Genomic DNA, 26,308 nt, shown 5'->3' with positions numbered 1-26,308 from the left:
TCGGAGAGAATGGCTGTTTGTTGAACAGGATGTTGGCCTTGTGTTTCAGAATGGTGGACAAGTTCGATGCTGAAGTCTCCCACTGTTTCGTGGTGTCCAGTTTCTACTCCATGCTATAGTTTTCCACCTTTCTGATTGACAATCATAGAATCCTACAGTGCAGAAGGAGGCCATTCGGCCCATTGGGTCTGCACCGACCACAATCCCACCCGGGCTCTATCCCCACAACACCATGCATTTACCCTGCTAGCCCCCCTGACACTGAGGGTCAATTTAACATGGCCAATCCACCTAACCTGCACATGTTTGGACTGTGGGAGGAAACCGGAGCACCGGAAACCCATGCAGACTCGGGGAGAATGTGCAAACTCCCCACAGTGACCCAAGCCGGGAATCGAACCCAGGTCCCTGGCGCTGTGAGGCAGCAGTGCTAACCACTGTGCCAACAACACTTATATCTTTTAGCCACAATCGCAGCTTTTACAGCTCCATTCACAGGGAGATCTCAATGCCTAATTCACAGGGAAGTCTCAACATGATGACTTGCCCAGCACTCCATGGTTCCTTTGGTGGTCTAACTCCCCTCTGAATGGTTGATGCAGTCACATGACAAGCTTTCCAGGGCTGGCACGGTGGCACAGGGGTTAGTTAGCACTGCTGCCTCTCAGCACCAGGGACGCAGGTTTGATTCCAGCCTTGGGGGACTGTCTGTGTGGAGTTTGCACGTTCTCCCAGTGTCTGCGTGGATTTCCTCCGGTTGCTCTGGTTTCCTCCCACACTCCAAAGATTTGCGGAAGAGGCGGATTGGCCATGCTAAATTGTCCCTTAGTGTCTGGGGGATTAGCAGGGTAAATGCGTGGGGTTACGGGGATAGGGTGCAATTGTTGTCAGTGGAGACTCGATGGGCCGAATGGTCTCCTTCTGCACTGTGGGATTCTATGATGACACAGGTTGGGCTAATCATAGAATCATAGAACCCTACAGTGCAGAAAGAGGCCATTCGGCCCATCGAGTCTGCACCAACCACAATCCCACCCAGGCCCTAGCCCCATATCCCGACATATTTTACCCTAGTTTCTAGTGTGGGACTTCAGTTCATCATGGGTGTTGTTTTATGGGATTTGCCGGAGCGAATAATAGACAACTTTGACATAAGTGGAATTTTGTGTTAACCAAGTTTGACTCATTGTGACTTCACTGTAAATCATTGATGTAGATTATAAATAGCTGAGGGCAAGGCATTGATCCGTGTGGTATCCCACTATCTGCCAACCCAAAAATGTCCCTTTTATTCCTATTCTCCGTTTTCTGTCAGCCAACCACCCACAATCCATGTCGATATATTAACCCCCTCTCCTCATGAGCCTTACTTTGAGTGATTAAAAAATGCAATGCCTTTTGAAAATGCAGGTAGACTGCGTCTACTGGTTGTCCTTATCTCCCCTGCGAGTCACAACCAATGTTCCCTCTAAGCTGCATGGGAGGGCGTCTGGGCAGCAATCCGGAATGTGCTGGTGTACGGAATAAACAGGAAACAAATAACATTCCCTTTTAAGGTGTCTGTGTATCGGTGGTTGTGTGTCAATATAAAAGGGAGTGTTCACTGCAACAAACCAGCTGCCCACGGCAGTTAGAGCGAACTGTGCGAGAAGCTCAAAATACTCTCAACACATTTTTCAAACACAATTTCCCTTTCGCAAAGCCGTGTTGACTCTGCTTCATCATGACATGATTTTGCAAATGCCCTTGTTACCACATCCACAGTAATAGATTCTACTGTTCTTCCTCCCGCTTCTGTCAGGTTAACTGGCCTGTCGCTCCACATTTTCTCTCTTCCTCCTTTCCTGGGTAGTGGCGTTTAATCTTCGATAAGCTCTGGAGGAGGCAGCCATTGTGTTTCTGTGACTGGACTCATAGTCCAGAGACCCGGGGTAATGCTCTGAGAACGGGCGGCACGGTAGCACAGTGGTTAGCACTGCTGCTTCACAGCTCCAGGGACCTGGGTTCGATTCCCGGCTTGGGTCACTGTCTGTGTGGAGTTTGCGCATTCTCCTCGTGTCTGCGTGGGTTTCCTCCGGGTGCTCCGGTTTCCTCCCACAGCCCAAAGATGCACGGGTTAGGTTTATTGGCCATGCTAAAATTGCCCCTTAGAGTCCTGGGATGCGTAGGTTAGAGGGATTAGTGGGTACATATGTAGGGATATGGGGGTAGGGCCTGGGTGGGATTGTGGTCGGTGCAGACTCGATGGGCCGAATGGCCTCTTTCTGTACAGTGGGGATTCTATGATTTCTATGAATGCAGGTTCGAATCTCACCACTGCACGTGGTGAAATTTCAATTTGCTAAATGTCTGGAATTAGCAAAGTCCAATGATGATCACGAAATCATTGTCGACTGCCATCTTTTGCCAGAGCTCTCTTTGATGTTTAAAGGTAAAACATGTGAAGGTGGAAAGCGGGTAAGGAAGGTAGCACTGATATGGTCTGCACCAACATGGATGGCACCAAAAAGCTGCTAGACTTTGCGATGGCAAAAGTTTGGCAAAATTCATGTTTTACCGACACACTATGTCTCACTAATTTCTCAATATTGGTGATCATAAAACTATCAATTGTTGTGAAAACCCATCTGGTTCACTCATGTCCTTTATGGAAGGAAATCTGCCATCCTTGCCTGGCCTGGCCTACATGTGACTCCAGACTCACAGCAATGTGCTTGGCTCCTAACTACTCTATAAAATGGCTTAGTGAGCCACTCAGTTCAAGGGCAATTAGGGATGGGCAATGAATGCTGGCCCTGCCAGTGACACCCCATCCCATTTAAGAATTAAAAGAAAAGCCTTTCAAAACCTCTGGAGAGACTAAGATGAATTTGTTGGTAATGTGAGCTGCTATAGAATGGGACTGCTCTGTCTCTGAAGCTTTCTTTGCCATTTACTCATCAGCAGCTTTCACCAACAGTGGGCAATATCAGTCAGTGAGCGCCACCTACTGGTGCCCTGAAATCAAAACAACAAATTATTTCCTGTTTACATTGGACTGGGAAGGAGAGGGGTCACAGCAGCTGGGAAATGTGGGTCCCCCAGGGTTTCTGCTGAATGAAATGGCGAGATCTCATTTCCATTCCTTTACTCCACTTCCTGACCAGCAGCCAGAGATTGGGAGTCTGGCAGGTTGGGAGATCCATAGCATCGGCCAGGGAGCAGAGAGGAGAGAGAGAGAGAGATTGTGGATCAGGGGAACACTGTATGATCGGATGGAGGGGAGAGGGTTGTGGGTGGGAAGGGGAGATCACAAGTTGTCAGTAGAACCATTCTTGGTGGTGGTGGTGGTGGGGGGGGGGGTTGTTGGCGGTTGACGAATTTGCCCTTGGGTTGGGGAGCAGGTGGTAGTGGGTCTGATTCAAGATGGTGGGGTGGGCAATCCAGGGAGGAAAGCAGCCTAGTTTAGTGGGAGTGGGAGGAAGCACTCCTGCTCCTCTTGGCCCACAAGCAGTGCTGGAAAGGCACTTACCTGACAGTTTGGCCCTCTCCTCCTGCCGGGGTTTCTGAACTCCCACAGGCACTGAAAGTAAAACTGTGGTGAAATCGGAGACGAGATTTGGAGAATGGAGAACCTTGAGACAGCAAATTACTTGCCCATTAAAATTGGAGGGAGGTTGGGTCAGGATTTAACCCCCCAGCCCCTTTTCTACTCTTCTTGGGGTTTTTAAAATTTCTTTCTTTTTCTCAGTAATCAATAGTTCACCCAGCAGTCCCAGACATCGTAACTTAATTTGCGTTGTGGGTTTGACTCTCAATGAGGGAATGAGATTCGAGGCAGTGCGGTGGGCAGTGAGAGGTGGGAATTTAGTGTGGTCTTTAACTAATTATACTTCTGTGAAGCTTCTTGCAATCCTTTACTCGGTTAAAGGCACAAACCAAGTGGTTGTTGTTAACCGGCTCTGTCCCTTTCTCCCGCAGTGCTGTCGATGTCAGCACAAAACCAGTTTAAACAGGGTTATTGAGATACATAGTGTAAATGTACCGGGTTCCCGAATCACAGACAGTGAGGACTTTCAACAAAGAATAGTCTATTCACTAGCTTAGCAGCTACTTCCTGCTCTGTCCACGTTCCTGGAGATAACTCCCACACTCCCGCCACTCAACCTCTTTTATAGCCATCGTCATCCCGTTCTTGCATGATCACTCGGTCTACACAGAACATTAGCCAATTGCCTTTTCCATTGTCACTTTGGGCCTGTAAGGTCACAGCTGTTTACATGGTCCTGAGCAACAAAGATAGAGAAACAAGTGAGAGAGAGAAAAATTGAAATCTTACCCAGAACTTTACTAAGAAGAAGGCGTTCTGTGGTCCTTTCTCAAATAATTCCTTTAATCCGCCCTTTTTCTCTGGAAATTTGTCATAGATCTGACGGATATCCACGGCCTCCAGTAATGGGTCGCTGTAGGATGGGTTTGTCTGACCAATGTGTACGAAGAGGTGTTTGTTATACTGCAAACAAAGAGATGGGTCTCATTTAGTTTCTTTTTTGATTCATTATCTTATTCTATACAAAGGTTTGTTGCTCATCTCACACTAGTTACAGCCCATCCAAAGTGGAAAGACGGGGAGATGAAAGTTCCACTGAATTTGAATATTCTTTAGTTTTCATTCTCGAGTGAGGTCCTCTGTTCTTCGTGGGAGAAAATGATGCCGATTCAACACCCAAAATAGTGCCTATTCAACACCCAAAATGGTGCCTATTCAACACCCAAAATAGTGCCTATTCAACACCCAAAGCCACAACAAATGCTGCAAATCCCCACTGGAAGCCTCGAAATAGGATATTGCAGAAGGCAATTGGTTAGCAAAGCTTCCACTGAATTGCCACTGAACGTCCCTGGGTCCCCACCCACCCCCCCCACCCCACTGGAGGCCCTCCACCACGGCCCTACAGGTCGTCCCCTCCGGCTCCACGGGGGCCCAGGGGTCTCCCCTCCGGCCTCACTGCGGGCCCGGGTGTTCCTCAGGCCTCGCTGCGGGACCAGAGCCATTTGACCCACTGAGTCTGCACTCTCTCTAATAGGGCTTCTTCTCTTACCCAGGCACCGCACCCCTCCCCCCGCCCCCAACCCAACACACTCTACTCCTGCATTCACATGGCTAATCCATCTAACCTACACATTTGGGACACGAGGGGTAATTTAGCATGGCCAATCCACCCAAACCTACACATCCTTTGGACTGTTGGAGGAAATTGGAACACCCGGAGGGAGGAAACCCTCGCAGACATGGGGAGAATGTGCAAACTCCACACAGACAATTGAGTCTTGACTTACCCACAAATGGAAATACGATACTGAGAGAAAGTGCAAGGCACTTAGAGCACAGCTGTATGCCTTAAGCACAGCTGGCTGCTGTTACAGCCAAGATAGAAGTGAGCTGACTTCTCTCTCTGTCCTCACTCTTGGGATAGTTACAACAAATTTAATATATATTTAACCGCGACAGCTCAGTAGAAGAAATAAGTCGGCCTGGTTCCTTAAGTTAGCAAGTGAAGAGTTAAGTTTTATTGTTAAAACTCACCCAGGTGAAGATACAGAAATTAACAAAACCGTTTAAAATGTATAAATATGTTCCACTCCGCAACAATGCAAAAAAACACACACACAGTTCACCCCCAACGCTCCCCCCAGCCACAGCAAAGCATCCAACAAGAAAAAATTCTGCAGAGTATCAGATTTCTACCCTGAAGAGGTATTGCTCTTCTCTCTGACAGGATTTCCATTTGTCTCTTTTTCCTGTCCACCTTCATTGCTCTTTCTACCAAACACTCCCTGCCCCCCGCACCCCCCCCCCCCGCCCCCCAACACTTCCAGTATAAAGCTTGTCCTATTTTCTTTGTCTTCAGTGCTGATGAAGGGTCATCCAGACTCGAAACATCGGCTCTATTCTGTCTCCAGAGGTGCTGACACACCGGCTGAGATTTTCCAGCATCTTCTCTTTTTGTCTCAGATTTTAAAACTTTGCGAAGTCAGAAAAAAATATTCAGGGACTGTCCAGATGTTTGTTTACAGCCAAAGGGTCACTTTCCTAGGTCGCTGCTGGTACTGGAGTTTCACACTGGAGCAGTCACTCTGCAGTCATGGTTTGTTGATTTATTTTCCTGTGGTGTTGTTTTAGAATTTTCCTCTACGAGCTCTTGGCTAGCAGCAATGAGGTCTTCTGGTGGCTTCTTCAAATGAAAACCAGCTCAGCATTGCTGAGAGAAGCTTCCGAGAAAAATAGTGGTGGGGTCAGGCCGTGGCCCCGGTGGCGGTCCCTGACTGCTGGTTCAAATCCAGTATATTTTATACCCAAGAGCTGGATCATGTGACCATAGAATCCCTACAGTGCAGAAGGAGGCCATTCGGCCCATCGAGTCTGCACCGACCACAATCCTACCCTGGCCCTATTCCCGTAACCTCACAAGTTTACTGTGCTAATCCCCCTGACACTAGGGTCAATTTAGCATGGCCAATCAACCAAACCTGCACATCTTTGCTTGGCAAAAGCATCCTTTAAGAATATATGTAAAAATATGTGTGTATATAATATATATACATAATATGATGAAGTATTAATATATTACATATACATTATATAATATCTAGCCAATGACATAAGTTAATATTTTATATAACACATCTACAAGACATTGCCTTCAGCAGAGCTGGCCTTGGCTCTTCTGGGAGCCAAGTCCAGTCAGAATCTAAAGTCAAACTCTTCATCCAAGACAGAGGAGTTTTTAGGTGGGTGTTGAGTGAATAACAAAACCTAGGGAATATCTTACTAATTTAATCTGCACTGTTCCTATTTTTCAGTTTTATCAAATGTCCCCCAACACTGCGCTCTGGACGGTACAAGGATTTGAGTGTGTGGCTTTGGGAACCACAGGCAAGAGGTTCACATGAAGTTGTGAAAGGGCCAGCTTTTTGCCGCAAAAACTCACCTGCTTCATTGACAGACCCTTGGAGTTTCTCCCAGTAGGGGCCATCAGCCAATTCTGACTCCTTAACCCAACAAGCTGAGACAGAGAGGAGCAACGGCCCAACAGATGGTAAAGTCCATCGTAATCGGTTGTCAATAGACATCCATGTACCCGTACTCTCCAGACGGGATTGTAAATTCTAACCACTGGCCCGATTGAAAACTAATTGAGCATTGACCAAGGATGGAAGATGGCAGCTTTAGCTGTCACTCAGTAGGTGACACCCTCGAGTCAGAAGGTTGAGGGTTCAAGCCTCACACCAGAGACCTGAAGACCTAAAAATCTAGGTCAACAGTCCAGTGTGGCAGGCTTGGAGAGACTACTTTTCACCCTTTGAGGTAAATGTAAAATATCTATTCGAAGAAGAGTAGGGAACTTCTTCCCTCATGTTGTGGCCAACATTTGATCCTCAATTGACATCAGTAAAAACAATATCTGGTCATTATCACATTGCTGTTTATGGGAGCTTGCTGTGCATAAACTGGCTGCTGTATTTCCTACATTACAACAGTGACTACACTACATAAGTAGTTGATTTGATTTATTATTGTCACATGTATTAGTATACAATGAAAAATATTGTTTCTTGCGCGCTGTACTGATTATCAAATCAAATACTTCATTCGGTGCAAGTACTTGGGGCATGCAGAGGGCAGGGAAGGCACTGTAGGAATACAAATCTCTCTTTATACAAGAGGCTAAAATGATTTTATTCTTTTCCTTCCACGAAGGGAATCAAACAGAGAGAAAAGCTATGTCAATCTACACGAACCAAATGAAAGGTTTTGGGGGGTGGGGAGGAATTGGGAACTGTTTCGTACCGTGTCTGGGTCTCTCTGCACCTCCACAAAGGCGGAGTACTCCAGCAGCCTGAGTTTAGATGAGGCGATAGTTCGGTCCTGCCACACTGGGATAGTAGCAGGAGGTGAGAGAGGGCCCAAGGGCTCATAACCTGCAGAAGAAACAAAACAGTAAAATTAAACCCAAATTGAGTCCCCATTCATTCAATATTTGATAACTAACTTTCAGTTGAGCAGAACTTTCCTCCACTCCCACGTTCAAAGGGCTGGAATGTTAATATGGAATCAATACCTAAACTGCACAATATGACTGCAGCCAGTTTTCCTGTAGTCCACCATTAAATCTGCCTGATCAATCCCACTGCTTGCGGTCAGCAACTATGGCAATGGTGATGGTGCCTTACTGGCAGTGCTGGTCCATCAGTGTCAGGTCATAGAGTCATAGCATCCCTACGGTGCAGAAGGAATCCATTCGGCCCACTGAAATGCACCGACCACAATCCCTCCCAGCCCTATCCCCATACCCTTAGTCCCCCTGACACTAAGGAGCAATTTAGCATGGCCAATCCAACTAACCCGCACATCTTTGGACTGTGGGAGGAAAGCGGAGCACCCGGAGGAAACCCACACAGACACGGGGAGAACGTGCAAAATCCACAAAGACAGTGACCCAAGCCGGGAATCGAACCTGGGTCCCTGGCACTGTGAGGCAGCAGTGCTAGTCGCTGTGCCATCATGGGTCACATTCCCGGCACTGGCCACTTAAGCGTTGAAGATGGCCCACGCCCTCAAGGTGGGCAGGCAATTCTGCTTGTGAAAGACCTTGTTAAAGATGAGAATAGAAGGCCGACTGTTTCTCATTGCAACTGGGGGCAGATCAACCACCCCGAGGTGGGCACCCTGTGGCAGGCGTGGATTATGAAATGTTGTTTGAGGAAAATCTTCCTGCTCCAATACTATTGACTTTGTATCCACCTTGTGGAAACCCAGCCAAAACCCACCCTGTAGAGAGGTTTTGCCAATTCTGGCCCAATGCAGGATGGTGGCCTTTCTGCTTTCTCTACTTTTTGCTCAAGTTTTATTAAGTTGGCTGAGATGGCAATTTTTCCAATTTCCCCTCTCTATTATTGTGCTGCAGTTGTGAGTGCCTCTGAAGCTGCATGACCTTCGATTGACTCTCCAGCTTCGAGAGGCCACTCCTACTTGGATAGGAACTCCTCCACGACAACTCAGGACTCATCCACATGAAAATCTCAAATTCAATCAGTCAGTCTCTCACCGGGAGGGTTGTTCCTTACCCGAAGATAAACCCAGCTCCTGTTTCCCACCTCATAGAATCATAGAAACCCTACAGTGCAGAAGGAGGCCATTCGGCCCATCGAGTCTGCACCGACCACAATCCCACCCTATTCCTACACATTTACCCGCTAACCCCTCTAACCTACGCATCTCAAGACACTAAGGGGCATTTTTTTAGCAAGCCAATCAACCTAACCCGCACATCTTTGGACTGTGGGAGGAAACCGGAGCACCCGGAGGAAACCCACACAGACACGAGGAGAATGTGCAAACTCGACACAGACAGTGACCCAAGCCGGGAATCGAACCCAGGTCTCTGGAGCTGTGAAGCAGCAGTGCTAACCACTGTGCTACCTAATTGGTGAAAATTCGGCCTTTGATATCAGCCAATCAGATCGTGGCTGATTTCTATCTCAACGTCAGCTACCTGCATTATCTCAGTAACCAATCACTCAGAAACAAAATCTATCCACCTTGCTTTAGAGGTTTACAATTGACCCTGTGCCAATCCTGGTTTCCATTACCCTCTGTGTAAAGAAACATCTCCTGACATCATCCTGAATGGCTCAGATTTTAAGGTTATGCCCCCTTCTTTGGGACTCCCACCCCGACCCGAGCAAATAAGTTTATTAACGTCTCAAGTAGGCTTACACTAACACTGCAATGAAGTTACTGTGAAAATCCCCTCGTCCCACGCTTGGGCGCCTGTTCGGGTACACTGAGGGAGAATTTAGCATGGCCAATGCACCAGCACGTCCTTCTGACTGTGGGAGGAAACCGGAGTACCCGGAGGAATCCCACGCAGACAACGTGCAAACCCCGCACAGACAGTGACCTAAGCCAGGAATCGAGCTCGGGTCCCTGGCGCTGTGAGGCAGTAGCGCTAACCACTGTGCTGCCTTTAAATCCTTCAATCACCTTCAACATCTCAGTCAGACCATCTTCTCTATGCGAAGGAATTGGAGTCAAGTCTGTGCGACTTGTCCTCATAACTGAACTCTTTTAGACCCAGTACTATTTTGGTCACTCTACCCCTTTCCAAGGCTAACATATCTTCCTAAGGTGCAGTGCCTGGGTGTGGTGCTCTATGCTCTAAACAGAGTTTTATATAAATAGAACATAACCTCCATCCCTTTGTATAGCAACCCAAGGACATTGGACCCATAGGCCAGAGTGCTATCAGTGGAGATAAACTGATACCAGTGTTTTAACAGCATGTATTCCATGCCACATCTCACCCATTCCCAAACTTTCAGATCAACTAACGCCATTGCAAGGTCAGTCTCTGGATGAGATCTTTGCTCCCACTTGCCGTTTGGTTAAACTGCTCCTTAATTAATGGGTGCTGCTCAAGGGGTCAATGTACTCACTTGCTATGGATGGCGGTACCGCTGGCTGAATGGGATATGATGGCTGGGCGAAGGGCTTCACACTGCAAGAGAAACAAGACAAGACACATGGGTTAGTGCCCGTGGTCGGTACTGGTGGCGGAGAGGTACTGCTGGACACACCACAGCCCCATAATGGTACAGTTCAATGTAGCATGGCCCGATCCAAACGACACATTCCAATACCACACGCTGACATACTGGCCCACATCCTGAATGGGCAGCAACTGATCTCCACCAAGCTAAACCAAATTCACCAAGTCAATACACAGGTGGGTGACCAAACCCCCTATGGTCGAGCAACTCTTCCCCTCTGCAATGCTGTGGGAACAACATCTGTCATTCCCATGACATTCTTACACAGCAAGTACATCCTGGCCAAGGGATAGCCGATTGGGTAGTCACAATCCACTTGTATAGGACGATCAACCCTCGAGGGTTGTCTTAGAGTCTCCTCCAGGGATCAAAGATGAATCTCCAGGACAAAAATCATGTATTATCATACAATGTAACCAAGGAGTAAAATAAGGCAGCATTAAAATAGATATTTTTAAAAATGCATTTTTAACTTCATCGTGATGCACTTTGAGACATCTACTGTACAAGTTTTTAGCTATAGTACTAATGGAGATGGAGTAAAGACTGTTTGAATGGAGAATCAGGTTAATAAATGATCCAGTACTTTCCAATTGGTCTGGGGAGGTGGTGGACCATGAGGGTGGACATGGCAAGCTCTCAATGGTGGGAGGTCATGTGATGAAACCTCCTGGAATTCATCCAGAGTGGTCAACCCTCTTGACCAAGAGACATTCCTCATGTGCGTGGCCCAGGCATCGAGTGCCACCAGGCAACTGTAGCAACCATTAGAACAGCGCTCACACTTGACATCCACCCATGAACTTTTCCCCATGACCCCTGGATAGTGGTCAGCAAGGATGTGAAGGGATAAAAGAGCAGGAAAGCAGTGGAGAAGTGCAGGAAAGTGATGGAAAAGCAGTGGAGAAGAGCAGGAAAGTGATGGAAAATCACTTGTGCGAAAGATTAGCAATAGCTACCACGCTGTTCAGAGGGACTGTTTGTGAGTAACCCTCTCACATACTGCATAAAGAAAACACTAAACAGGAAAAGGCCATTTGCTCCACTTGAGCCTAGTCCCTCTACGGAATGCGTACAATACGTCGGCAAATTAACCTTCCTCCATACAAACACTCCACGATATTCAAAACAAAACTTCAGCAAAACCATTCATAGAATCATAGAATCCTACAGTGCAGAAAGAGGCCATCTGGCCCATCGAGTCTGCACCGACCACAATCCCACCCAGGCCCCTACCCCCATATCCCTACATATTTTACCCACTAACCTACACATCTCAGGACACTAAGGGGCAATTTTTAGCATGGCCAATCAACCTAACCCGCACGTCTTTGGACTGTGGGAGGAAACCGGAGCACCCGGAGGAAACCCACGCAGACACGAGGAGAATGTGCAAACTCCACACAGACAGTGACCCAAGCCGGGAATCGAACCCAGGTCCCTGGAGCTGTGAAGCAGCAGTGCTAACCACTGTGCTACCGTGCCGCCCAATGTGAGGATCAGTCATCCTCACAGTGCCACCACTGAGGCCTAACCTGCTGTTCCCAAGACAACACATTCCACTCCTTACCCCTCCCCATTTCAGTCCCAATAAATGGAGGCATACAACAACAACTTCATCGATATCATGGTCTCCCTGGCTCCGTCACACATTGTCGGCCTATATTGGTATAAAAATTAATTTAAAAACAAGCAGCAACACAATTCCGGAACCGCGGGGTAGAGTTTGATAAGTGACTGAGCAGTCCGCTTTAAATATCTCCCTAAGATGCTTTCCATTGAATTCAGAATCACTGAGACTTACAGGTGACACGGGAAGATTTAAGGGAGGCCCAGCAGTTTAAAAGTTCATCTTCTGATACCTTCAATCAGTCATGTGGCTGTCGTGCAAGTATTGCTTTGACTCCCACATATTCACAGGCGACCAGCAATCCAACAGAACAGCTCAACGTAGCCTTGTAACTTTATGTATTTCAGCCTAACTATTTATTCAATAGGGGACGTCATCATCCTTTTGGGTAAACAGAACTAAACTCCTGAAAAAGCGGACTATAAAGCTCCCCCTGCGATTACAGTCTCCACTGCCAATGCCACACGTCATACAGAAGACCATTCATGTCCCCTGTAGACAATTCTGTCATTACTCAATGACCTCCTGCAACATGTGTAATCTGGGTCAAAGGTCACATTCAGGTCACACAGGGTTAGAGGGTAAGATTTGTATAATTGGAGTCAAGGGATGGTCCAAAGAGGAGGAGGTAGGGTGTGTGTTAGAGGGGCGCAAGAGGGAATGGAGAACTCAGGCCACTAAACCAGTAGTGGGGGGGTGGTGACGGCATATCGAGAGGGAGGCTTATGTAATTGTGGCGATGATTGGCGAGAAACAAAGATTTCCAAAGATGTGCAGGTTCGGAGGATTAGCAGGTAAATACATGGGATTAAGGGAATTGGGAGGTGGGGGGGGGGGGGGGGGGCGGGGGGCGGTGGGCCTGGGTAAGATGCTCTTCCGAAGGGTCAGTGCACACTCGGTGGGTCGAATGGCCTCTTTCTGCAGTGAGGATTTTGTGAAAAACAAGGCAGCAACAAGCCCTGAAGTGACGTTAACTCATAAAAGTCTGTGGTGGCATCGCAGGAGAAACAGGCAGTGATGAGGAGGGGGGAAAAGAACAGTCAGCAGGATTGACAGGGCTTGAACTGTCTGGAGAAGCAGAGCTTGGAACAGGACCACAGACCCTAGTGGGCGGAAAGTAGAGTTTGGGAGGGAACAATGTCGAAAAGAAAGGCTGCAGGTGACCATGTATAAGACGTAGTTTTTAAGCCCGGGAAGCATCATCCTTCCTTGGGGACCGCTTGCAGTCCCAGCAGTGGCCACTTACTGTCTTCTGGCGCTGCTGGGACGACAGACTGACTCTCCAATGGAGGCCTCCCTGTCCCTGAGAGGGACAAGTCCCACTTTCAAGTGATTAAACTGCCCCGGTATATTCTTTTCTGCGGGACAGCAGGATTTAAAGTCAGAAGGGTGCTGGCTGACTTTTCATCAGGGGTGGGAGTGGAGTGAAGGCCAAGCATTCTGGCCTTCTGCAAAGTTCACCTCAGAGTACAGAACAGTAACTGATGGTGAACAACAGGGGGAGGGAGAAACAACAGTTATGGGGGTCATATTGGCCCAACTTTTCAACTGAAAACCCCTATGATAAAGTCACCTGCAGGAGCAGCTCGCGGTACATTCAAATGTCACAGATTAATTCCTTACTCGCAGCTGATAATAAGATTACCAATCAATTTGAAATGAAATGGTGTGATCCACCTGCTATTTTTAGTCACAAAATAGATGATCGTCATGTCATCTCGGTCAGGGGACATATCTTATAGTGCAAGACAGTTGTCAAAGATAAAGGAGGAGGTCATTCAGCCCCTCAAGCCTGCCCTGCTATTCAGTTAGGCTGTGTAGAGGCGGCACGGTGGCACAGTACTGCTGCCTCACAGCGCCAGGGACGCGGGTTCAATTCCCGACTTGGATGACTGTCTGTGTGGAGCTTGCACAATCTCCCCATGTCTGCGGGGGTTTCCTCCGGGTGCTCCGGTTTCCTCCAACTGTCCAAAGATGTGCGGGTTAGGTGGGTTGGCCATGCTAAATTGCCCCTTAGTGTCAGAAGACTAGCTAGGGTAAATGGTGATGGGGATAGGGCCTGGGTGGGATTGTGGTCGACTCGATGGGCCAAATGGACTCCTTCTGCATTGTAGGATTCTATGAAGTAAATCAGGGAGTGATGATCTTTTTTTATTCTTTTGTGGGACATTGGCGTCGCTGGCTGGCCAGCATTTACTGCCAATCCCTAGTTGCCCTAGTTGAGAGTGAACCACATTGCTGTGGCTCTGGATTGCATATAGGCCAGACCAGGTAAGGACAGCAGATTTCCTTCCCTAAAGAACATTAGTGAATTAGATGGGTTTTTACAACAATTGACAATGGTTTCAGGGTCATCAGTATATTCTTGATTCGAGATATTTTTTATTGAATTCAAATTCTACCACCTGTGGTGGTGGGATTCGAACCCAGGTCCCTAGAACATTAACTGAGTTTCTGGATTAATAATCTAGCGATAATACCACGAGGCCATTGCTCCCCATCAGGTGACAGCAAGCTTGGGTCTCCAGATCCACTAAATTCTAGGTGAAAGGGAAGGTAAACAATATTTTGAGGGTTCGATGAAGATCATGTGAGAATAGGAGTCTTGATTTCCACACAGTGCAGGAGGCTGGAAGAAAGAGTGTGTATGTCTGCATATTAGAAACATCACCGGGAAACTTTCAGGCCACTTTTTGGTGGCACCTCTCTGTGAATGTGTAGTTCCGAAAAGGTCAATGTCAAAAGCCTGAGATTACCTCCACTGCTGTCCCCCCCCTCCACAGGCATGACCTAGACACAAGAAGCCAGCTGTTCTTCTCTCCCCCTGACAGAAAGCCCTGAGAAAATAGAGGAAGGGGCACGAAGGGGCCTTCATCGTGCAACTTCAATCTTCAAATTCAAGGCAAAGGGTAAACAATAGCACCCTGGGGTCATCTGCAACCTGCCCCACATTCAACCAGGCAACCAGGCAAGACTGTTCTCTTCCTGTTGGGGAGCACTTCAGCGGTCACGGGCATTCGGCCTCTGATATTCGGGTAAGCGTTCTCCAAGGCGGCCTTCGCGACACACGACAGCGCAGAGTCGCTGAGCAGAAACTGATAGCCAGGTTCCGCACACACAAGGACGGCCTCAACCGGGATATTGGGTTTATGTCACACTATTTCACATAAATATTTCTGCTTTTTTCCTCCTGAGTCTTTATCATGCGATCCTAGAATCAGAATTTATGTCACACTATTTGTAACTCCCACAGTTGCGTGGACCTGCAGAGTTTCACTGGCTGTCTTGTCTGGAGACAATACACATCTTTTTAGCCTGTCTTGATGCTCTCTCCACTCCCATTGTTTTGTTTCTTAAAGACTGGATTAGTTGTAAGTATTCGCATTCCAACCATTATTCATGTAAATTGAGTCTGTGTCTTATAAGTTCTGTTTGTGAACAGAATTCCCACTCACCTGAAGAAGGGGCTCAGAGCCTCGAAAGCTTGTGTGGCTTTTGCTACCAAATAAACCTGTTGGACTTTAACCTGGTGTTGTTAAACTTCTTACCACATTCACTGAGCAGTCAGTGTGAACTGGATTCACACTAATTGGTGAAGTTAAAACTAAGACACAGCCGCTTTCTTTGCTGGAGCTAGTTTATTGACATAGTTCACAGTCAACGCTACTCCTACTCCCCAGCGCCCAGCTATCCCCATTCTTAGGTGTACAAATACCCATCACATGTTTAATAATATAATTGCCACTAAACCATAACAACATAATTAATAAGGCATTGACAGTCAGCACGGTATTGATAGCCTGAATGGCAAGTTAAGTGGTGTGCACTGTCCTTCCCCCCCCACCTCGAGGCACAGCTGGGTTCCTTTGGTGTGGTCCCGGTCTGGCAGAAATGTGTCCTGGTTTGGCCCCCTTGCTTGGGCCAATGCAAGCATTGCCAATGTAGAGGAGTGGGCAAGAATGTGGGGAAAACACAGCTCCCTCTGAATTTCGCCAGTGCGTCAAAAACGGTGCCTCAAGAGTATTGGACGCCTCACAGACCCCAGTGCCTCTCCAAAGTCTGTCAGGAATCAGTGTGGGAGACCCCGATGGCCACGGTCCCAACGAAACTACTGGGATCACCACCCCTTGGAATTCTAAGACCCTGAAGTCAGGATAATTGCTGCAAAGATAGATGCCACAATGTGAACAGGAACCAGTTTCAATCTTATATCAATTGCAAATGTTACTTTAACGCAACACCGCAGTTGTGTTTGGTTAATGCTAATGGTGAAAGGATTGAATTTTTATGGCATGTGGGTGTCGCTGGCATGGACAGCATTTGTTGTCCATCCTGAGTTGTCATTGAATTGAGTAGCTTGCTAGGCCATTTCAGAGGGCAGTTAAGAGATAACCACATTGCTGTGGCTCTGGAGTCAGGTAAGGACAGCAGATTTCCTTGCCGAAAGGGCACTAGTGAACCAGATGGGTTTTTACGACAATCAACAATGGTTTCATGAAACAAAAACAGAAAATGCTGGAAAATCTCACTTGGACTGACAACATCTGTGATGAGATAATGGTTTCACGGTCATCATTAGACTTTTAATTTCAGATTTTTATTGAATTCAAATTTCACCATCTGCCGTGGTGGGATTCGAACCCGGGTCTCCAGAGTATGATCCTGGGTCTCTGGATCACAAGTCTATCGACAATACCACTAAGCCACCATCTCCTCAGTATACTGTGTGTACCAGTGTAAAAGTTGAATTTTTGAGATTAATGTTTTAACTTTAAAATGTTAAGGAGTCACCCTTCAAATGGGTATTGTTTGTGAGGGGCTTCAACTAAAACACACCTGCCTGGCACATCTAATATAGCTCTCAAACAAATCCACAAAGTACTGGGGGAAACAGTGCCAACACCAAGCATTTATTGTATAAATGGAGCCTCCCCCACCACCCCACAGGAGAGGAAAGGTTTAAAGTTTATTTAATAGCGTCACAAGCAGCCTTACATTAACACTGCAATGAAATTACTGTGAAAATCCCCGAGTCGCCACACTCCGGTGGCTGTTTGGGTACACTGAGGGAGAATTTAGCATGGCCAATGCACCTAACCAGCACGTCTTTCGGACTATGGGAGGAAACCGGAGCACCCGGAGGAAACGCATGCAGACACGGGGAGAACGTGCAGATTCCGCACAGACTGTGACCAGAGTTGGAATCGAACCCGGGTCCCTGGCTGTGAGGCAGTGTTTCTAACCACTGTGCTGCCAGTCATTGTCAGCTGGACCAAGGGTTTCAATCTTGCTCTGGCAGAAGGGCAGGAAAGTGAAGGGCTGTGCCCATAGAAAATGTCACACTGATGGCCGCCAACCCTTGGTCCCGACTTCTGGGCAGGGGAATTGCGTGAGTCAGCACTCGCGAGGGCCAAATTGGCGAGTACTCCAGAGACCCAGGGTAAAGCACTGGGGACCTAGATTCGAATCCCACCACGGCAGATGGTGAAATTTGAATTCAATAAAAATCGGGAATTAAAAGTCCAATGATGACCATGAAAGCATTGTCAGAAAAACCCATCTGGTTCACTAATGTCCTTTAGGGAAGGAAAGCTGCCCTTACCTGGTCTGGCCTACATGTGACTCCAGATCCACAGCCAAATGTCCCCTCAGGAATGGATAATAAATGCTGGCCCAGCCAGTGACGCCCACATCCCATAAACAAATTTAAAAAACTGCCTCATTGAGAGAAAAACAACGACATTGTTTTTTCAAAAGGAGTGGGAACAAACAGAATTCTCGCCACATAATGCAATACTTTCCAACAAGAGAAACTTTAAATGCAAATATTCTGATTTTTATATTCATATTTAAACAAAAACACAAATGCCTCAAACCACATCAGGGAACTGAGCTGACTGTCACATGCTAGCAGTCTATCTGGGATCAGCCTTTCAAACAGTGCAGCTCAGCAGACGAGACAGTGATCGATCCCCTCCCACAAGCCGCGAGTGAGAACAACTCTCACATCACCCATAAATGTGGGGCCCACATCCAACATCCCACGGCACTTTCCTTTTCTTAAGGGAAAAAAAGTACAGGAGTAGAAGTGCTCACTTGCCAAATTCTCTGCTGCGAGGGACTCTCCACCTCCCCATTCCCATCCCATGACGATGAAAATCTCTGCGGTTCAATTTCTCAACCCATTCAATCTGAACTCTTTCCCTCACCTTCTCTTCATAGATTCCCTTCAGTGCAGAAGGAGGCCATTCGGCCCATTGAGTGTGCACCGACCAAAATCCCACCCAGGCCCCAGTCCCATAACCCCACATATTTACCCTGCTAATCCCCCTGACACTAGGGATAATTTAGCATGGCCAATCAACCTAATCCGCACATCTCTGGAATGTGGGAGGAAACCGGAGCACCCGGAGGAAATCCATGCAGAACGGGGAGAATGTGCAAACTCCACACAGACAGTGGACCCGAGGCCGGAATCGAACCCGGATCCCTGGCGCTGTGAGGCAGCAGTGCTAACCACCGTGCTACCATGCCACCCTTATACCCCCTTACTGACCAGGCCCTCGCCTACAGCAAAGGAAGCAAAGAATTTAAGATGCCTTATGTTGGGAGTGAATGAAAAATACCATTTACTTGGTGTACGTGGACACAAGGTGTTTGAAGTGGCACTCACCAGGAGCAAGCAGTTTTTAAAGGGAACATGATCATTACGTACAGTACAGAGGGTGCAAGATTTGAAGAAAATTAACAAAACAATGATGGCATGGTCAACTGTGTCAAAGGCTGTTCCGAGGACCCACCTGTGTTCAACTTTTAAACATAAACTTTAAACTTTAGAACAAAAACTTGTGTCTTCATTGTAGGTGCTGAGGCAATTGTCCCTATTAAAGGGGACACTGACCTCCAACCAATGGTCACCTAATTCAATGGACACCAAACCCGGGCGAGGCAACAATGAACAATGGACACAGTCCGAGTCTCGGCTGCTCCTGAAACCTCCCCAACACACCTGTGTCCCGTTTAAACACATTTTCCTAGATGAATTCATGCAGCAAGTGAGCAACCCCTCACTGTAGAAAGAACATTTATGGTCGATTATTGGGACAGTCCCAGTGGAAAATCAAACACATTCAGACCGTTTTTTTAAAAGTAAATCAGATGTTGTTGTGAGCTCACAGGGTTCAATCTGGAGGAGAACGAGGTACAATCAGTTAAAAAGAAAACACAAAACTCAATCATTGAAAAGGAGCAAGATAAAACATATTCCTCCACACCCACCTCCATGATAAACATGAGCATGAAGTCTTATTCACTGGTGTGTAGATGAACACAGATGCCAATCACTAGAATGTGTTTGCTCCACAGGGGCTATTTATTTAGCCCCTGGTGCCTGTGCAATGTGGTCAATGTTATTCTCAGCTTTTTACATCCAATTGAGTTTCATTGGGTTTCTTTGTCCATCCCATTCACATCGCTGTGGGAGGACTCCTCCATTAACCAGTCCTCCCAGGGATGGGCAGAATTGGTGCTAATGAGAGAGGGATACCCAGACAGGGCAGCCCTGAATATCCCATCATCGATATATGGCGGCGCCCGGACACCACAGCAGGATGGTAGGAACAGTTTAAAGTTTATTTATTAGTGTCACAAGTAGGCTTACATTAACACTGCAATGAAGTTATTGTGAAAATCCCCTAACAGGCCACTGCAATTTGAACCCCTTCACTTATGAAGCTTGTGTAGCTTATGAGGAGAGATTAAACAGATTGGGTCTGTACTCGTTGGAGTTTAGAAGGATGAGGGGTGATCTTATAGAGACATATAAGATAATGAAGGGGCTGGATAGGGTAGAGGTGGAGAGATTCTTTCCACTTAGAAGGGAAACCAGAACTAGAGGGCACAGCCTCAAAATAAGGGGGGGCCGGTTCAGAACAGAGTTGAGGGGGAACTTCTTCTCTCAGAGGGTAGTGAATCTCTGGAATTCTCTGCCCATTGAAGTGGTGGAGGCTTCCTCGTTGAATATGTTTAAATCACGGGTAGATAGTTTTCTGATCGATAAGGGAATTAGGGGTTATGGGGAGCAGGCGGGTAAGTGGAACTGATTCGCTTCAGATCAGCCATGATCTTGTTGAATGGCGGGGCAGGCTCGAAGGGCCAGATGGCCTACTCCTGCTCCTATTTCTTATGTTCTTATGTTCACCATTTAGGTCCCCCCCCGCCCCCCCTGCAGTTGAGAGTGGGAGTTCTGTTCCAGCTAGTCTGCATCCTGCTGAGACTGATGTTTAGGTGCAATGGCACATGCAGAGAAGCAAGTTCTCAGGTGAGTCTGGCACTAATTCAACACATAGGGTCGGAAACCCCACTGGAAATTAAACACGGAAGCAAATTAGTTCAAAGCTTTGCTACTGTAATGTGAAAACAGCTGGGAGAAGTTCTGATTTAAACGAAAGAATTTTATAACCAAAGTCCAGGACTGGGTTATTATTAATCCCGATCCTCCCCCGTGTCCCAGTCACTGAGTCTCTGAGCTTATAAGTAGCATTAGTTTGGTTTAAGATGCTCAAATGCAAATTTCTATTGCAACTGAAGCCATCCGTTCAGCAGCTGGACAATGCTCCCAAACTGATTTTCATGTATAAAGGGAAACTGGAGTTGTAGGAATGTTATTTTTAAAACGTCCGGAGCTAACAGAAATATCAATACTTTCAGCCAATTGTTCTTAATGAGGGGCAGAATGTAGATGAGAAATAGAAAGGGCCAAGGATGAACCTTTGGGGACCGGGGGTAACGCTGCGGGAGCAGGAAGAGTTTTTTCTCAATCAATATCGCAAGTAGTCTTACATTAACACTGCAATGAAGTTACTGTGAAAATCCCCTAGTCACCACACTCCGGCCCCTGTTCGGGTACTCTGAGGGAGAATTTAGCATGACTAGTGCACCGAACCAGCACGTCTTTTGGACTGTGGGAGGAAACCGGAGCACCCGGAGGAAACCCACGCAGACAAACAAAGAACAGTACAGCACAGGAAACAGGCCCTTCGGCCCTCCAAGCCTGTGCCGCTCCTTGGTCCAACTAGACCAATCGTTTGTATCCCTCCATTCCCAGGCTGCTCATATGACTATCCAGGTAAGTCTTAAACGATGTCAGCGTGCCTGCCTCCACCACCCTACTTGGCAGCGCATTCCAGGCCCCCACCACCCTCTGTGTAAAAAACATCCCTCTAATATCTGAGTTATACTTCGCCCCTCTCACCTTGAGCCCGTGACCCCTCGTGATCGTCACTTCTGATCTGGGAAAAAGCTTCCCACCGTTCACCTTATCTATCCCCTTCATAATCTTGTACACCTCTATTAGATCTCCCCTCATTCTCCGTCCTTCCAGGGAGAACAACCCCAGTTTACCCAATCTCTCCTCATAGCTAAGACCCTCCATACCAGGCAACATCCTGGTAAACCTTCTCTGCACTCTCTCTAACGCCTCCACGTCCTTCTGGTAGTGCGGCAACCAGAACTGGGCGCAGTACTCCAAATGTGGCCTAACCAGCGTTCTATACAGCTGCATCATCAGACTCCAGCTTTTATACTCTATACCCCGTCCTATAAAGGCAAGCATACCATATGCCTTCTTCACCACCTTCTCCACCTGTGATGCCACCTTCAAGGATTTGTGGACTTGCACACCTAGGTCCCTCTGTGTTTCTATACTCTTGATGACTCTGCCATTTATTGTATAACTCCTCCCTACATTATTTCTTCCAAAATGCATCACTTCGCATTTATCTGGATTAAATTCCATCTGCCACCTCTCCGCCCAATTTTCCAGCCTATCTATATCCTGCTGTATTGTCCGACAATGCTCTTCGCTATCCGCAAGACACGGTCTCCCCAGACATGGGGAGACCGTGCAGAGACCCAAGGCTGGAATTGAACCCGGATCCATGGCGCTGTGAGGCAGCAGTGCTAACCACTGTGCCACCATCATGCCCATAGAGAAGTAATTTCCAGTGATTCTCTGGCTACCATTGGATGGATAAGAATGGGACCAGCAGTCCCACCCATCTGGACAAGAGTGGAGACAAATTAGCAGAGGTGGCACAGTGGCTTAGCAGCAAGTTTCTCCCAAAGTAACAATGTGAGTTTTGACAGTGCTGGTCAAGAGGCCCAGTGCTGATCTGCCAGGGGCGTACTTGCACAATCCCCTTGCTGCAGCCTCTGTAGAAGGGGGTCCATCTGGGCATTCCCAACTGTGTGGGAGGTTGTGAAGGAGCCCCACCCTGATGCTACAACAGCCCAGCAGACTGATGCAATGCCCGGATAGCCAATTTGGACTATGCGGGTCCAGGCAACATATTCACACAACGCAAGTTGCAAAATGGATCTAGCACTCATTCCACTTACAAGGCCCAGGCACCCAGCTTGCTGGTATATCTCCCCTTCTATCTTCGGCTGAAAATCCTTTTCTTAAACCTGTATCCCCTCCAACATCGTGTGAGGAGCTCAAGGAACTCCAAGCTCATCCTGCCCATGAGACCCACTTCCTTTTCCCCCACCCTATCCCCACTAAATTGTTGACCATCCAACTTCCCCTCCTGCTCTCCAAGCTCACTAATATTGTAAGTAGTACTCTCTCTGATGTTGTCCCTCTCTCCTTTAAATTTACCATCATCATTCATCTCCTCAAGAAACTTGAGCCCATTATCCTGCCAAACGAACAAGCAGCTCATCCTGAGCCATATTTACCCTCTCTCTCCTCTCCCATGTCCTTGAACATGTCTTAATTCATTCTTTGGACGTGGGTCTTGCTGGCTGGGCCAGCATTTATTGCCCCTTCCTAACTGCCGATGAACCGAGTGGCTTGCTAGGTCATTTCAGAGGACATTTAAGAGTCAACAACATTGCTGTGGGTCACATGTAGGCCAGACCAGGTAGGGATGGCAGATTTCCTTCCCAGAGGGCATTAGTGAACCAGACGGGTCTTTACAACAATCAAAGATGATTTCATGGTCACCCTTTTAATTCCAGATTTTTATTGAATTCATCTGACGTTGTGGGATTCAAACCCGGGTCCCCAGAGCTTTATCTTGGGTCTCTGGCTTACTAATCCAGTAATACAATACCACCACCTCCCCCTCCCAAACTCGTCCCCATCTTTCTCAGAACTCTGATTAAATTGCTCTACTCAGGTGTCCACTCCAGACATGGTACCAAAATGGTTCTTCTCAAAGTGACATTCAAGCGGACTGTGACCATTGTTTCCAGTCATTAGAATTCAGAATCCCTACAGTGCAGCAAGACGCCATCCAGCCCATTGAGTCTGCACCAACTCTCCAAAAGAACACCCACCCAGGCCCTCCCCTTCTGCCCTATTCTTGTAATCCCATGCATCTACCATAGTGAATCCACTTAACCTACACATCTTTGGACACTGAGGGAGAAATTAGCATGGCCATTGCACCTAACCTGCACATCTTTGGAGTGGAGGAGGAAACCCACGCAGACACGGGGAAAACGTGCCAACTCCACACAGTCACCCAAGGCCGGAGTTGAACCCAGGTCTTGGCGTTGTGAGTCAGCAGCGCTAACCACTGTGCCCACCTCCTCTAATTTGTCTCCACTCTTGTCCAGATGGGTGGAACTGCTGGTTCCATTCTTATCCATCCAATGGTAGCCAGAGAATCACTGGAAATTACTTCCCTATGGGCGTGATGGTGGCACAGTGGTTAGCACTGCTGCCTCACAGCGCCATGGATCCGGGTTCAATTCCAGCCTTGGGCCTCTGTGCGGAGTCTGCACGGTCTCCCCGTGTCTGCGTGGGTTTCCTCCGGGGGTGCTCCGGTTTCCTCCCGCAGTCCAAAAGACGTGCTAGTTAGGTGCATTGGTCGTGCTAAATTCTCCCTCAGTGTACCCGAACAGCCACCGGAGTGTGGCGACTAGGGGATTTTCACAGTAACTTCATTGCAGTATTAATGTAAGGCTACTTGTGACATTAATTTAAAAAAACTCCTCCTGCTCCCGCAGCGTTACCCCCGGTCCCCAAAGATTCATCCTTGGCCCTTTCTATTTCTCATCTACATGCTGCCCTCAGTGACATCATCCAAAAGCACAGCTTTGCTTTTCACATGTACATCGATGGCACCCAGCGATGGCACCCAGCGATGGCACCCAGCGATGGCACCCAGCGATGGCACGCAGCGATGGCACGCAGCGATGGCACGCAGCAACGGCACCCAGCGATGGCACCCAGCGATGGCACCCAGCGATGGCACGCAGCAATGGCACGCAGTAACGGCACCCAGCGATGGCACCCAGCGATGGCACGCAGCAACGGCACCCAGCGATGGCACCCAGCGATGGCACCCAGCGATGGCACCCAGCTCTACCTCCCCACCACCTCTCTGGACATTGCGGTTACATTTTCAGTCTGCTTATCTGACATCAGTACCCGATGAACAAAAATTTCTTCCAATTAAATATTGGGAATATTGTAGCCATTGGTGTCCATCCCACTCCATTCCCAAGCTACAGACCACAGCCTGGTAATGGGGAAGCCGGAGCATAGTGGTATTGTCACTAAACCACAATCCCAAGATCCAGAGTAATGCCCTGGGGACCCGCGTTCTAATCCCACCACGGCAGATGGTGGAATTTGAATTCAATTTTTAAAAATCTGGAATTAAGAATCTGCTGATGACCATGAATCCATTGTCGATTGTTGGAAAAACCCATCTGGCTCACTAACGTCCTTTAGGGAAGGAAATCTGCCGTCCTTACAGGGGTCTGGCCTACATGTGACTCCAGACCCACAACAATGTGGTGACTCTCAAATGCCCTCTGAAATGGAGGGCAGTTAGGGATGGGAATAAATGCTGGGCCCAGCCAGTGACGCCCACATCCCATCAAATGAAGTTTTTAAAAAACTTCAGACTTTTCTGCAAACATCGCTTTCATGGTAATCTCCCCTTCAGCAGTGTTGGCCAGTGATGGAACTCACTGGTTTTAATTTATAGATATTACAGCCACAAAAATGAAAATACAAACTTTGTAATTGGCACTTACTGACAGACACGCTGAGACCAAACGGAGAGAGGCTGGTTTTCCTCCCTCAGACACAAGGGCAGTGTGAAATGTCACACTGTCAAGCAGCAATTCTGCCCCTTCCTCAGTATAGTACCACCAGTGTGCGGCTTGAATTGCTGGGGCTGAGGGGGCGGGGGGGGGTGGTGGTGGTGGGGACAGAACAGCACAGGTTACAGACACAGGGACAATATATGCTAGTGGCGCTCACAATGCAGCCCAGGGCCAGTTACACCTCACGTCTTTCTCACCTGTGGCCCTCAGCGGATGTGCTGCTCCATGTGTCTCTGGGCATCCATCCACAGCCTGCCAGCTCTGGAATGTTGCTGGCGCCAGATATATATATAGAAAAAAAATATAGAGCGAGAAAAAGACATTGACCCAAAATAAGTGATTGGCATCATTTTGTTAACACCAGTTAAACAAGCCTTCTCCCCCTCACCCACTCCTGACCCCAAATCAGTCTCCACATGTGATCATACCACAGAGAGACGGGCGCCTCAGTGAAGCTACCATGCTTTAAAAAAAGCACTCAACCTTTTATTTCATTTGGAGCAAAACATTATATGCATATATATTTTTTATGATTTTAGACAAGAGAACAGGTATTAACAAGCGCTCAATTTAAAACAGATTAATCGCTCATTGGCAAACCCAACATTCAGAGAATTTGGGATCCATCAAGGCTTTTCCACATGATCTGACCAACCAGCCAAAGGGTTTAACCCCGCAGAGATTATCTAAGTGTGACAGGACCGTTTGAAGTTCTTTCTGAACGACACAGTTGACGAGATCAATGTTTGGGTTCAACCAAGCAGTTTGTGATTACAAATGACAAGAGCTGAGAACAAGCAGTGCTGTAGCTGGAGAAATTCGCTCCTCCTCCCCCACAATCAGGGGGATATACACCACCTCAAAATCAGAGCGACTGCACATTTGGACAAGAGCCCAAGGGTGGGGAGCAATGTTATTAGTAATAGAGTTTCAGGTTGCTCGGAAACCACACAAGAT

At 47.6% G+C, this 26,308-nt stretch overlaps 2 protein-coding genes across 20 annotated transcripts in view; both read right to left on the bottom strand.

The window, feature by feature from the left end:
- LOC144479160 (transcriptional enhancer factor TEF-5-like) overlaps positions 1 to 26,308 on the bottom strand; it is a 260,276-nt gene that overhangs the window by 14,366 nt on the left and 219,602 nt on the right. For 10 of the 19 annotated variants that reach the window (XM_078197725.1, XM_078197727.1, XM_078197730.1 and 7 more), the window contains 4 exons: positions 25,549 to 25,623; positions 10,480 to 10,541; positions 7,832 to 7,962; positions 4,319 to 4,492 (listed from right to left, as the gene is read on the bottom strand). In XM_078197725.1, coding sequence (XP_078053851.1) covers positions 4,319 to 4,492; positions 7,832 to 7,962; positions 10,480 to 10,541; positions 25,549 to 25,623 — 442 coding nt within the window. The remainder of the gene's footprint in view (positions 1 to 4,318; positions 4,493 to 7,831; positions 7,963 to 10,479; positions 10,542 to 25,548; positions 25,624 to 26,308) is intronic. The other 9 variants (XM_078197743.1, XM_078197736.1, XM_078197739.1 and 6 more) reach the window with 1 other exon arrangement.
- The window catches only part of rpl10a (ribosomal protein L10a), a 368,503-nt gene that overhangs the window by 310,022 nt on the left and 32,173 nt on the right, over positions 1 to 26,308 (bottom strand). The gene's annotated exons all lie outside the window — the stretch shown is intronic.

This window comes from Mustelus asterias, chromosome 25 (genome assembly GCF_964213995.1).
Source record: "Mustelus asterias chromosome 25, sMusAst1.hap1.1, whole genome shotgun sequence".
Classification (NCBI taxonomy): Eukaryota; Metazoa; Chordata; class Chondrichthyes; order Carcharhiniformes; family Triakidae; genus Mustelus; species Mustelus asterias.
The sequence above is the reverse complement of the archived record's forward strand: the minus strand, read 5'-3'. Positions and strand labels throughout refer to the sequence as shown.